The sequence below is a fragment of the Schistocerca piceifrons genome, chromosome 1 (assembly GCF_021461385.2).
Source record: "Schistocerca piceifrons isolate TAMUIC-IGC-003096 chromosome 1, iqSchPice1.1, whole genome shotgun sequence".
Taxonomy (NCBI): Eukaryota; Metazoa; Arthropoda; class Insecta; order Orthoptera; family Acrididae; genus Schistocerca; species Schistocerca piceifrons.
In genome coordinates this window covers 347,538,012-347,550,696 of record NC_060138.1, presented here as the reverse complement: position 1 = coordinate 347,550,696, position 12,685 = coordinate 347,538,012, and the positions used below count along the sequence as shown (strand labels likewise).

The 12,685-nt window shown below is 38.1% G+C and overlaps 1 protein-coding gene across 1 annotated transcript in view; it reads right to left on the bottom strand.

The window, feature by feature from the left end:
- Window positions 1-4,343, bottom strand: part of LOC124720473 — a 366,010-nt gene extending 361,667 nt beyond the window's left edge. The window contains exons 1-2 of the mRNA XM_047245862.1: window positions 4,219-4,343; window positions 3,162-3,828 (exon numbers count right to left, since the gene is read on the bottom strand). Coding sequence (XP_047101818.1) covers window positions 3,162-3,629 — 468 coding nt within the window. The 5' untranslated portion in view covers window positions 3,630-3,828; window positions 4,219-4,343. The remainder of the gene's footprint in view (window positions 1-3,161; window positions 3,829-4,218) is intronic.
- Between the last annotated feature and the right edge of the window lie 8,342 nt (window positions 4,344-12,685).

The following is a 12,685-nucleotide window of genomic DNA, read 5'->3' as shown; positions in this document are numbered from 1 at the left end:
TTCCGTCCAACTGCTCTTCCAAGTCCTTTGCCGTCTCTGACAGAATTACAATCTCATCGGCGAACCTCAAAGTTTTTATTTCTTCTCCATGGATTTTAATACCCACTCCGAATTTTTCTTTTGTTTCCTTTACTGCTTGTTCAATATACAGATTGAATAACATTAGGGATTGGCTACAACCCTGTCTCACTCCCTTCTCAACCACCGCTTCCCTTTCATGCCCCTCAACTCATAACTGTCATTTGGTTTCTATAAGGGTGTAAGGGCATATGTAATGCTGATGAATGGTTTTGGAATTTCAGCTCGCCCAGAAATTCCCAGCTTTTGGAGCTCCCTTTGTGTTTTGGCGCTGACGGGGTTCGCGATCGCGACATTTAGTTCTGCAGTGACTTTCGCAGCCGTCATCGTCGTTGGTTTTCGTCACTATCCCTTTCCATCAAGTTATTTCCGATACGTAGTTGTCAAGAGCGCGTACTGTGCTAGTGTCACAATTAAGTGACGATGACTCACTAACGCACAACATTCTTTCCTTGATTTCAGTGTTCAGTTAAATTCCACACTCGGAAAGCTTGAATACTGACAGGACAGCAGTCTAGAGAGAGAGACCTGAAAAATTTTCTGCACGCCGTGTGTCAGACTTTTTTCCCAACGGCGTTCAGCTGCACCCGATCAACTATCATCCATAGATGAGTGCCATAACCCTATTTCGACCATGTTGGGCCGTATTCAAGAAACTGCAAGTGTTTATAACACAGAAGACAAATCAAATCCTTTATGTATATGTCTGCCAATTACTCTTCCACGGCGCATTATTGGGGGCTTACACCGTCATCTTCAAGTTGATCAATATTAGTCATGAGTTTCTTTTTCTGGATGTAGCCTGTTGCTCAACTGAGAACACAACAGTCTGCAGTGCAGTTTTTTCCTGGAACATCTTCGAAAGGAACCATATGACAGACAACTGGTCATAATTAGAAAACTTAACGCTCGTGTAAACCATTGATTCACTTGAATACGAGTGTGTAAGCCCTCGAAACGAGTCGCGGAAGAAACTAAAAGTCGTAGATTCAGATAACAGTTGAAATTTGTCTTTTCAATCACATCTTACTGGAGAGGCTAAATTTGCCTTCCAGATTTCGCGTAATGCAATTCAACTCTGTTATGGTGCTCAATAACGCAACTTCCAACGCGCAGAGCCTCATGGTTCTAATTTCTTGTAGCAACAACCAGTGTTACGTAGGTGGTAATTCGGTTTCAGTGAGGCAGACCCGAGTACAACAGTGCGTCCGCCACAAGATATTTTGGTTGTGGGGACAGACTGATTTGCAGCGTAGCCCTAACTCTAGGTTAGGATGACAAGTAACAGTATGTCAGGTGGTGAAGTCAACGAATGTGAATCCGAAATAAAGGCTTCTGGTAACACACAGATCTGTATTTTAGTCCGATGTCTACGTTGACCCGTTGGTAAGGAGATTTTCATTCTACACGCTAAAGTTGAGGAGCACATGCAGGAAAGCATTACTATCTAACTGACAAATCGTCGACGAGTATTTTGATACAATTATGTACACAAATAGTACATGAACTACGAAAAATACAGTGAAAAGCCAGTAAGTAATTCTTAGCAACGCGACATATTTCCCGATTCCCTGAAGATATGTTCAACAATTCCCAGTACCAATCTGCGTTTCTTCCTCAAAACTTTATCCTAAAATAAAACAAGCTCCAATGATCTGCAGAGAAGGTTTGCCACATAAGTAGAAAAAATATTTCTTCTTATTAATCCACCAAAAAAGACGAAATTCTAGATACCTAGAAATCGTTTGTTTCCCAGAAACAGTGTACCTGGAGTAACAAAGGCTCCAAATATAGTCATAAGAAACTTCAAAATTAGTGACTAATTATCTTGTGTTTTTATTTATATTTGAAAAATACAGTCAGCGTCACAGCCTGCCGAACATGTGTGCGTGTAAACTTCTTTCTAGGTTGATATCCACATTGAAAACTGTATAGTAGCGCAGACTTAAACCCGTGTAAAAATGAGTCGTTTGTTAACAGCACGTACTGACGCTATGTCGTTTGCCGACTACAACTTCAAGAATTACTCTTCCAAATCAAGACTTTTCATTTCGCTTTCATGAAATCTAATATACAAGGTGTTGCAAGAGCGTAGATTCCCCTTAATTTCATAAACAGTTCAGAGCATCAAAAAACTGTTGTTCTGTTTCATTCTCAATATTGAAGCAGTTTTATTGACTTATTTTTTATGGAACAAGATAGAGCCCGAAAGTGCCAAATAGGCGAGTCTATTATAGAGAAAGGGGAGGTCGCCCTGTGTACTACCGAGCACTGCATTTGCTTTTAAGAATAGTTATTTTCATGGCATAAACTGAAAAAAAATTGTAGCTTACGTTACAGCAGTGTCTTACATTTTGCTACACATAGATGGACGAAAGACGAAGATTGGACGCTGCTAGACAAAATCGTCCACGATTGTCTGTTGCAAACTCCTTTCTTCAGTAGTGAAATCCTAACAAAACTAATACAGATGGAATGAAATAAAATTTAAGCTTACTGAACTGCTCTGGTTAACAAGTCTGCCAATACTGCTATGGTAATTGTTTCCATTTGGCAATGTATAGCGTAGTGGCAGTGCTAGCAGTTTTAAACAAACGTAGTGAACGGCCAAGCAATGAAAACGATTACTGGCCACCAAACAGCTGACCCGGTGCACAGTCGCCGCACTAAACGTGTACGGTAGTACACAAATTTAAGGGATCTTTTTCCTTTAAACGCCTGAAGAGACAATTACCTTCATGCTTCTAAGTACGTAGGTTATACCTGAAGCATAAATTACAAATGAGGGGGGGAGGGAAGAGTTATTTATCAATTACTAAATGCTTACATCTGTCTCTTTCTTTAACTAAGAATTATTAAGTTAAAATACAGCGACACAGTAATTTCATAAACAAATCCAAAGGTTTCTGCTACAAATGTTTTGAAGGCTCTTAAGCAGAGAAGAAATGCAAAATCGTAGAAAGCTTTTTATAGTAAAATGTACTATAACTACGAAACAAAGGATTCTAGAACTACAAGGGCTTGCTTCGAAACTGCGAAGGAAAGAGTGAAGCAGCGGGTATGTCTAAACAATATAAACTTACCTGTACAAGCTTGAGTACTCGCTTGCATTTATCCCGCACGTCAAGAAACGGGCAGTTTACGGACAGTCGCAGTAAGGCAGGAAGATGTAATGTAACAAGAGATAAATATTCTTTCGGAACGCTTCTGATGCCGTCTCCTGATGAAACTGTATCGGTGTAGCAGTGACCATTTGTACTGAAATTCTCCAGTCTATGACTAGGTGGTATCAGTGACATCCTTGTGTGTCTTGGACTACCATATCCATCCAGCCACCCTTCTACCGTTTTCTCGATCACGTCCAAAGCTAGTTCTCGAGTGTGCGTGTCACGCGAACAAACTGGCATACAGAATCTAGTTATTAAATCCACATCCTCTGCGATGTCACACGCGTTTCCACAACGTCTGTCAGCATCGATGGCAATTGTTGCTGTTTGTCCAGAGTTGTTGTTAACACTGTTCCTCTTCTGTTCTGGGTTTTGAAAAAACATTTTCTGATAGATATTGGTATGTACAAGTGATCTCCAAGGAGACTTCGAAGACGACTCGCAGACGAACTTACACGCTCTGCTTCTTATTTCCCGCAAGCACTAATATCGACGGTATTACTGTGTAAATACTACGAATGACGGGCTGCTCTCCAGATTACAATTTTGACATTTTATGCTGTTACGCGCGATACTGAGAGACCTGAAACAAACGAAAAAAATAACCATTACTGTGACGTTACGACACATTTTATAGCAGAAAATTATTGGAGGCGCAACAACGTCGAACACACAGATACATGTTTAGGCCCCCTACTTCGGTTGTGGTGAATGACAGAAGCAACTAAGTAGTCCACTGCTTCGATTCTCTAATGAGACGTTTCTTTGCAATTTTAAGAATGTAATGAAATGACAGTAAAAATCTGCAGAGTGAAAAGACTGAAGTTGAAGCTCAGACGCAACTTCAAATTTTACTGCCGCATAAATCTTAATATTATAAATCACAGGTTATGTAACTTAGAAATGACATCACTTTAATCTTTTACACAATTCATAAACGCTAGAAGGCACATCTGACAAAATACGGACTTACCGGCTTTTCCGTTGTCGCTGTCGTCGGAGTACCTCCAGCCCGCACAACCTTCCTGTCAGCTGGCTGCAGGAGGTGTATTCGCCTGTTAGCGGCCCCGGACCGAGCGTATCAATAACTATGGATTTTTGTCCGAACAAAAGTGTAAAACATTTTTCAGAAATGTGATAAACGCTTAGAGAGATGGTCACTGGTGAGACCTTTACGTAGTGAACTTCAATAAATTTTTATTTTTAAAGCGAAACAGCGTTTCAGCTCAATATTATCGACTTTGTATGGTCTGCTGCAGTTTGAAGTTCCTTCTGCTAGTTTGACAGCTGAGCGCTGATGCTGCCACCTTCCAAACAACTAATGACTGGTATACCAAAGAAATCTTCAAAATAAAATCAATATGTCGACACACTGAAATTTCGCTTATAATAAATAACACGAAATATTTCATGCAGTCAGTGCTACTTAGATTCAAAGATGAAGAACTGTTAGCAAAAGTATTTTAACTGTGCTGTGGTAGACCTGGTTTGCGATCTGTAAACACGAGAGCATGCAATAGTGAATCGATAAACAGCGTGGTAAGGTGTTCGCGATCGTTGTAGAGATGTGAGATTTTTTTCGTTTTCGTAAAGATAATAAGCCTTGCTTTCATACATTTGAGGTCTGTGCGACCGGGTCCAACAGATCAAGTGTAACATAAATTGTTCATAACATACAATAGCAGTATAAATATGTTGTGCTCTGGTACACGTAGGATATGGGAGAAGCACCTGTTTACATAGTTGTATTGAAATAAATACAAAATTGTTAGTATTTGCTATAGTAAGTTGACATTCGACTACATCGGAAGAGTACAGTGTGGTATCCACATCGGATCAAGAGAAATCCCTCAGCAGCACACTCGTGTTTTTATGCTATTGTCGAGTACATTTACCTATAAGTCTATACCAGAGGACAAGATTACGAATTGTCTGCAGCTACAAAGTATTTACAATTACTTGGAAAAATGGAACCATAATTAAGAAGTTCATTTCAGATAGACATACTTTTTCGTTTACTGTTGCTGAAGTAAATAGTTCAATAGTAATTAGGCCTAATACAGCTTCTGTGCCCTGTCATCATGAGAATTCCGATACCAAAGTTTTAGTACATCGTTTCAGCCGTATGCAAAATATTCCTGTACGCCAGCCAATTTCGATATTTTATATCATTGTCAACTAAACCTTTGTGTGTATCCACTATTAATTTACTCTCATATACTTCATAACTACTACTGATTATAGTAGTTGTATGAATCCAGGTAAAAATGAAATAGAATATTAAAATCACTGGTGGGTAAAATATATATGTTGATTGTGGTTTGTTAAAACTTTGGTGTTTCTATTTAGTATACAAATGAGAATTTGAATAAACTGTCAGTCATTGTGATTGTTTCTGTGTGTTGAGATGCCACAGTGTGATTTAATGCTCTGCTGGCACACTGTTACTTAAGAGAAAGAGAACAGAAAAGCGTCTGAGAGAGTGTTGTTTTGGTTATAATTTGAAATGTGTTAAATGGAACTAGCTTTTGTGTGAGCAACATTTGCAACATTATCCATACCTTGCAAGCAGAACGGTGACATGGAAAAGTTATGTTTAATTGTCACTGACACCTGGGTGATCTTTTAATTGTCTTGCATAATGTACATCTCTCATTCCTAAAGTAAAAACGATAGAATCACACTTGTCAGTACATATATGCGATGACATACATAAGTACTTAGTTTACATTTTGTAAGCTGTTGCATTACTATGGAAATGGACAGACAGTGTGCTCAGAACATGCCCTTTTCACAGCCAACCCCGTTTTGACTGTGTAAAAACTTATTGGTATATAAAGAGTTTTGTATGTGGTGCTAATATACAAAAAATGAAATGTGTGGCTTATTATATTAAAAACGTTGACTATCAGCGCTGCAGGCTGTCAGAATTTTTTTATTGAACTGACTTGATATAATATTACAGGAAATTCCTGGTGTACCGCCGCATCACCCCTGTCGACAACACATTTATTTATATAACTAGTTTTCATCTGATGGTCAAGTTTTAATGTCATTAAAAATGTCAGGGGGTACTTGCATTAACTGAGACACATTTGAAATAATATAAACAATGTATTATGTCTAACAACGAAAAACAAACGCGCACACACACAAAATGCTGCATTGAAGTTTATTATAAAATATATTTCCAGCAGTTTCTGTGTATATAGGGCCTACAGTAATTTTCATGAAATCTAGTTCTCTAATTTATTCACATATTAGTTCAACAAAACTGTACAGGATACTTTAAAAATAATTGTTTAGTAGATGTACATTGCAAGTACTGTCAGTGTTTTCAGTTCTTTAAATTTGTTTCTGCAGGATAGCCGTGCTGATAGGTTTCCAATGCACCTTGTAGCCTTCTATCTCAGTTTCAACAATCTAAACATGTTCATATTTTCTGCACTACCCAGTACTACTATAAAATATGGAATGTGAGAGTAAATAAGCACATGGTACATTTTACTAAAGTATTGTTGTTGACAGATTCTATAATGAGGACTCGGGATGTGGCTGTACACACAAAGGATGGAGTAAAATCCTAGGCCATTAACCTCAGTGAGTATTGCATTGAATTGCTGCTTGAGTATCTTACTTCTGCAAAAGGCCTGGAAACTATCAAGGATAGCTGTTTTGACAGTCCGTAGGCACCCAACAGGAAACATTTTAAGCTCCACTAAACATTTAGATAGGAAACTAGTAAGATGTTGTAGAAATAGCTGGAAAGTTACTGTGTGTGGAGAATTCAGTATAGAATTTATCATGGATTGCTACTATTAAGGTCACTTAGAAATACTGATGCCCAACATTAGTATTTACCCCTACAGTCATATTCCCAGCAAGAATAGAACAACATACTTGCAGATCGATAATGATTGATAATTTATTTCTAAATCCAACTGTTCCATGAATGAGATGTGAGCACCATAATAAATGGTAAATCTGACTGACGGTTTAACTAAGAGAAGAAAAATGAAACTTCACAGAGGTGTGTGTGTGTGTGTGTGTGTGTGTGTGTGTGTGTGTGTTTGAGGTTTACAGGCACTAAACAGTTCAGAGAGATGTAAATGCTGATTTAACTGCACTAGTCAGGAAAGAGTTACAAGCTGAGAAATGGGAAGAAGTTTACAAAGAGCACATAGTAGATGAGAAATTTTATTTCTTACCTAAAAATATTCTTGCAACATTATGAAACCAGTTTTCCTTTACAATGGGATACAGCATAAGCTGAGAAAAAAGACAGCTAATATCTGCTAGGAAGAGAAAGCTTTATTTAATGCTATCTCTAATCAAGATTTAAAAAGCAAAACAAATAATGCTGCAAAATTTACAAGAACAATTTGGAACATTATCAAGCAAGAAATGAATAAATTTGGCAAGGCATATGATATTGAACACCTAAAAGAGGCAATAGGATTGAGGCAAATGATATGAAATTCAAATCGTTAACTACTAAATTCGATGAATTCCTTTTGGTAGTAGCTGAACACGAGGGAACACAAAATGGTTCATTGATAGCAAATCCATTATACTTATTTACACAGGTAATGTGTACTCTACATTCAGACATCGCTTTTGCCAACTTATCTGTTAGAGATCACAAAAATCATTAGATCACTATAAAGTACAGTAAATTGTCTGGCTATGATAGTATCTCAGCCAAATTACTAAAAATCTTGTGCTGACTTGGCCCTGTCCATGTATTTACCTTGTTACCATTTGTATTTTCTGAAAGACTGAGATGTAAGGTAGTAACACCAATATAGAAAAGTAGAGGTAATTGGCTGGCCACTAACTATAGATGTGATCTGCCTCCTTCCCATGTTCTTAAACATATTTAAGGTTGTGGTTTGCATCGGAATACTAGATCTTCTTTCTGATGATAACCACCTAACAACAGTTTGTTTGGCTTTTGTAAAAGCTTATATAATGAGAAGCTGATACGATCTCACAATCTCAACTGTAATTAAACTAAACAATAAAAACTACCCTGCTGTCATTTTCTGTGATCTTGCCTTTGTAGCTCAAAAAATTCTGCTAGGAAAATTAAAATGGTATGATATCAAATGTCTTCCCCTTGGGTGTATAGAGTCATATCTTAGCAGTAGAAAACAGAGGATCACATGAGCAAATAATACATTAGTAATAAGATTCAGTTCATAGTGGGGAAACATTAAATGTGGTGTGCTCCAAGGTTGGCTCATGTTTTCGCCCAACCCTAAAACATTGGAGGGGCCTGGAAACATTCATGTTTGATAAAGGACCCAAACTAGTTCATAGATAACAGTTTAACCTTCATTTTACAAAAATTCGTATTATGAAATTCAAAACTAATGAAAATGACATGCATATACCAGAAGTGGAGATCGATTGGTGTATGCTGGATGGTGCTCTATGTGTGAAGTTCATGGGCATTGAGCCAGATAATAAACTGGGATGGCACCAGCACATGAACAATTTAACCAAATAGTTCAGTTCTGCACTCAGGAATCTCTCCCACCCTATTACATGCAGGTAGGATTGTTAGCATACTTTGCATACTCAGGGTTGCCATAGGTTCTGGAAATCAGGTAATTTCAAACATGTCAGAGAAATTTGGGAAAAAGCCCTGAAAATATCTAGTTTTTGTTTCTCAGTAGATGAAATGGTTTGTTTACTGAGATGTCACGCATCATTACCGGTCGGGTGCAGTGAGCACATATGCCGTTCCTAATCCCTCATTACTGGTGCTTATCTCCTTCATATCACGCTGCTCAGCTGGCAGTTAGTGCTGCCACCACCTGTCACACTAGCCTAGCAGCTGCAGACAAGAGGCAGGGAGGCATGAGGAGTGGTTTGTTTGGATCTAATTGTCAGAGGCTAGAGGCAGCCGCCAGAGACGGTGGTCATCTGGGCATGAGTCCTGTCTGAGTGACTGTGTTAATGTGTGTGTGTGCTCTCGTTTTCTGACAAAAAGGCTATGGCCAAAAATTTAATTGTGAGTGTGTGATTGTCTTTTCCACATGCCTGTTTGCAGCTCAGCTATCATCTTTACGGTGAGTTACTACCTATCCTCATTATTATTGATTCTGAGAGAGAGAGAGAGAGAGAGAGAGAGAGAGAGAGAGAGAGAGAGAGAGAGAGAGAGAGAGTGTGTGTGTGTGTGTGTGTGTGTAGAAGAAAACTGTGGCAGTCACTGGCGGTTTGTATGCTGTGTACTCAAATATTTCTTGAAAGAAAAGTCACATAATATCTGTAAAGTAATAGATGTAACACCGTGGATAATAACCGACAATAATAAACATACTAGAACCAACTTTTTATTGGTGGTTGCTTATATTGTTGGTTTACACGACTCTTCCCTGCCTTTACACTTCTTTCAAGACACCTATTTTTCTGAGGTTATTTATGAAGTCAGTGAAGATATTTTAAATCTGTCTTGAGACTCTAAGGAAATACATATTTTTGTCACCAAATGTGTTTTGTTTTCTTGAAATAAAATAACATCAGTGGTCTTACTGAAACACACATGCCTTTTGGCTTGCTTTCTCCATCTAAAAACAGTTCATTAAAAAAGATGTTAATGTTAGTACTTAAGATTTTTGCTCACATTAGGAAATGCCGTCAGCTTGCAAGTTTTATTTAGATATTTCCTTGCTTGGCACTATTGTTTCTTGTACCATAGCTGCAAAGACGGGTTGTCAACTTATGTCTTTACTTACCCTGGAAATCTCAAAATTTGTCAGGGGAAAATGCTAAAACTTGTCTGGAAATCAGGGAATTTCACTTGGGGATACTTGTGGCAACCCTAGCACTTTCATTCAGTTCAGCCCTGTGGCATAAGCCTTAGGGGACTGCAGCTACATTGAAATAAGTATTTGTTCCACAGAAGTGTACAGTAAGAATATTCTGTAAAAGTCGTAACCAAACATCTTGCAGAAGCCTCTTCAGGGACCTAGGGATTATTCATTTACAACCAGTATACAAGGTCTCACACCTAACTCTGCACCTCACATTTCCAAAACGAAACAAAATGTGAAAAATGCAGTTGGCCAGGAATGTACCTATGTCAGTAGTCCAGACAATGGTCAGGACTGTATAATTCCTACAAGTAAACAAATATAACTTTCAGCACAAAGCTACATTTTTTTTTAATAGCACATGTATGTTTTTCATGTGGAAATGAAACCTAGAGGTACAATTAGTGATGGCAGACTTGTTTTCACTGTTCTAAACCCCATACCTTCTGAAATATGTTGACTTTAAAGGATGGCAAAATGCCACAGCTTCTGCCACAATGCACAGACCAAGGATTGCCTATAGCAAGCACCAGTATAGTGCAGGCAACCCACTTTACAGCAGAAACTGTGGCGTTATTCCATTATTTATAGTCTTAAATATCTGGAAGCTATAAGGTTTAGGGCAGTGAAAACAAATCTGTCATCACTTATTGTACCTCCAGTTTTTATTGTGGTAGAGAAAACATACTTGAAAAAAGGAAGACAACAAACCATAACATTGTGCTGAAAGTGGCGTTTATTTTCTTGAAGAGGTTGTGCATTCTGTTCCACTGCGTAAGCCCCTGATATAGGTGTTTACTGGCTAATTGCATTTTTCACATTTTATTTCATTTGAAAACATATGAAGTGGAGAACTTTATCTCAGATTCAAGCAAAGTAAAAACCTAGTGACAAACAAAAGCAGAACAAAGCAAAAATGAGTGTAAGGAGTGCAGTGAGAGAAGTGTTGAATGACTTTGAAAGTAAAACTTCATTAGCTGATCTGAGTAAAAAGCCTAAGAGATTTTTGTCATATGTAAAATCAGTAAGTGGATCAAAATCATCTGTTCATTCACTCAGTTAACGTGCTGGCACTGAAATGGAATATAACAAGAGAAGGCTGAAATACTGTATTGGGTCTTATGAAATTGTTTCACCAAAGAAGATCGTAACATGGTCCCTCCTTCCAATCATTGTTAGAAAGTCAAAACGGCAGATATTGAGATAACCAATCGAGGAGCAGAAAAACAACTAAAATTGCTTAGTAGTACACAAGCGTCAGGACCAGATGAGACACCTATAAGATTCTACAATGATTATGCAAATGAACTTGCTCTCCTTCTAGCAGTAATTTATCATAGGTCACTTGAGCAATGACAGTTACCTGACTGGAAGAAAATGCAGGTCATTCCGATTTCTAAGAAGGGCCATAAGACAGATGCACACAATTATAAACCTTATTGTTGAATTCAGTCTGTTGTAGAATTGTGGAATATGTTTTATCCTCAAGAATTATGACATTTTTGGAGAATAAAACTCTTCTCTATAAAAGCCAACATGGATTCTGCGAACAGAGATCCTGTGAAACTCGGCTCACTTTGTTCCTTTATGAGATTCACAGCACTGTGACAACAGCACTCAGGTTGATGCTATTTTCCTTGACATCAGAAAGGCATGACACCATCCTGCACTGCCATTTAGTGTAAAAAATATGAGCTTATTGAGTATCAGAGCAGATTTGGGACTGAATTAAAGACTTCTTTGCAGGTAGAACTCAACATGTTGATATCAACGGAACAAAATTGAAAGGTGCGAAGGTAATTTGCAGAGTACCTCAAGGAAGTGTGATAGGACTGTTACTGCTTACATTACATATAAATGTTCTAGTAGAAAGCATCGGATGCTCTTTAAGGCTGTTCAAAGATGATATGGTCATCTATAACAAAGTAACAATGCCGTAAGATTATGATGATTTGCAGAATGGCTTCCAGAGAATTAGTGAATGGTGTAGACGCTGGCAGTTGATACTGAATGTGAATAAATGTAACATATTGTGCATACATAGGAAAAGAAATCCATTACTGTACAGCTAAAATGTTGAAGTCAAACCACTGGAAACAGTATCTACTGTAAAATATCTAGGAGTAACTATCCAGAGTGACCTTAAGTGGAATGACCATGTAAAACAAATAGTGGGAAAAGCAGATGGCCGACTCAGATTCATAGGAAGAACCTTATGGAACTCGTGCATGAAGGCACTTGTTCGATCGCTTCCTGAGTGTTGTTCATCTGTCTGGGATCCCTACGAGGTAGGACTTATAGAAGAGATTGATAAAATGCAATGAAGAGCAGCAGGTTTTCTCACAGGATCGTTTAACCAGTGCAAGAGCATTACGGAGATGCTCAACAAACTCCATTGGCAGATGTTACAAGAGAGGTGTTGTGCATCATGGAAAGATTTACTATTGAAATTTCAAGAGAGTACTTTCCAGGAAGAGTCGGACAGCATATTACTTCCCACCACATTCATCTTGCATAATGACTAAACAGAGAAAATTCGAGAATTTAGAGCCAATTCAGAAGCTTATGAACATTCATTCTTCACATGCACTCTGCGAGTGGAACAGGGTTGGAGCACTG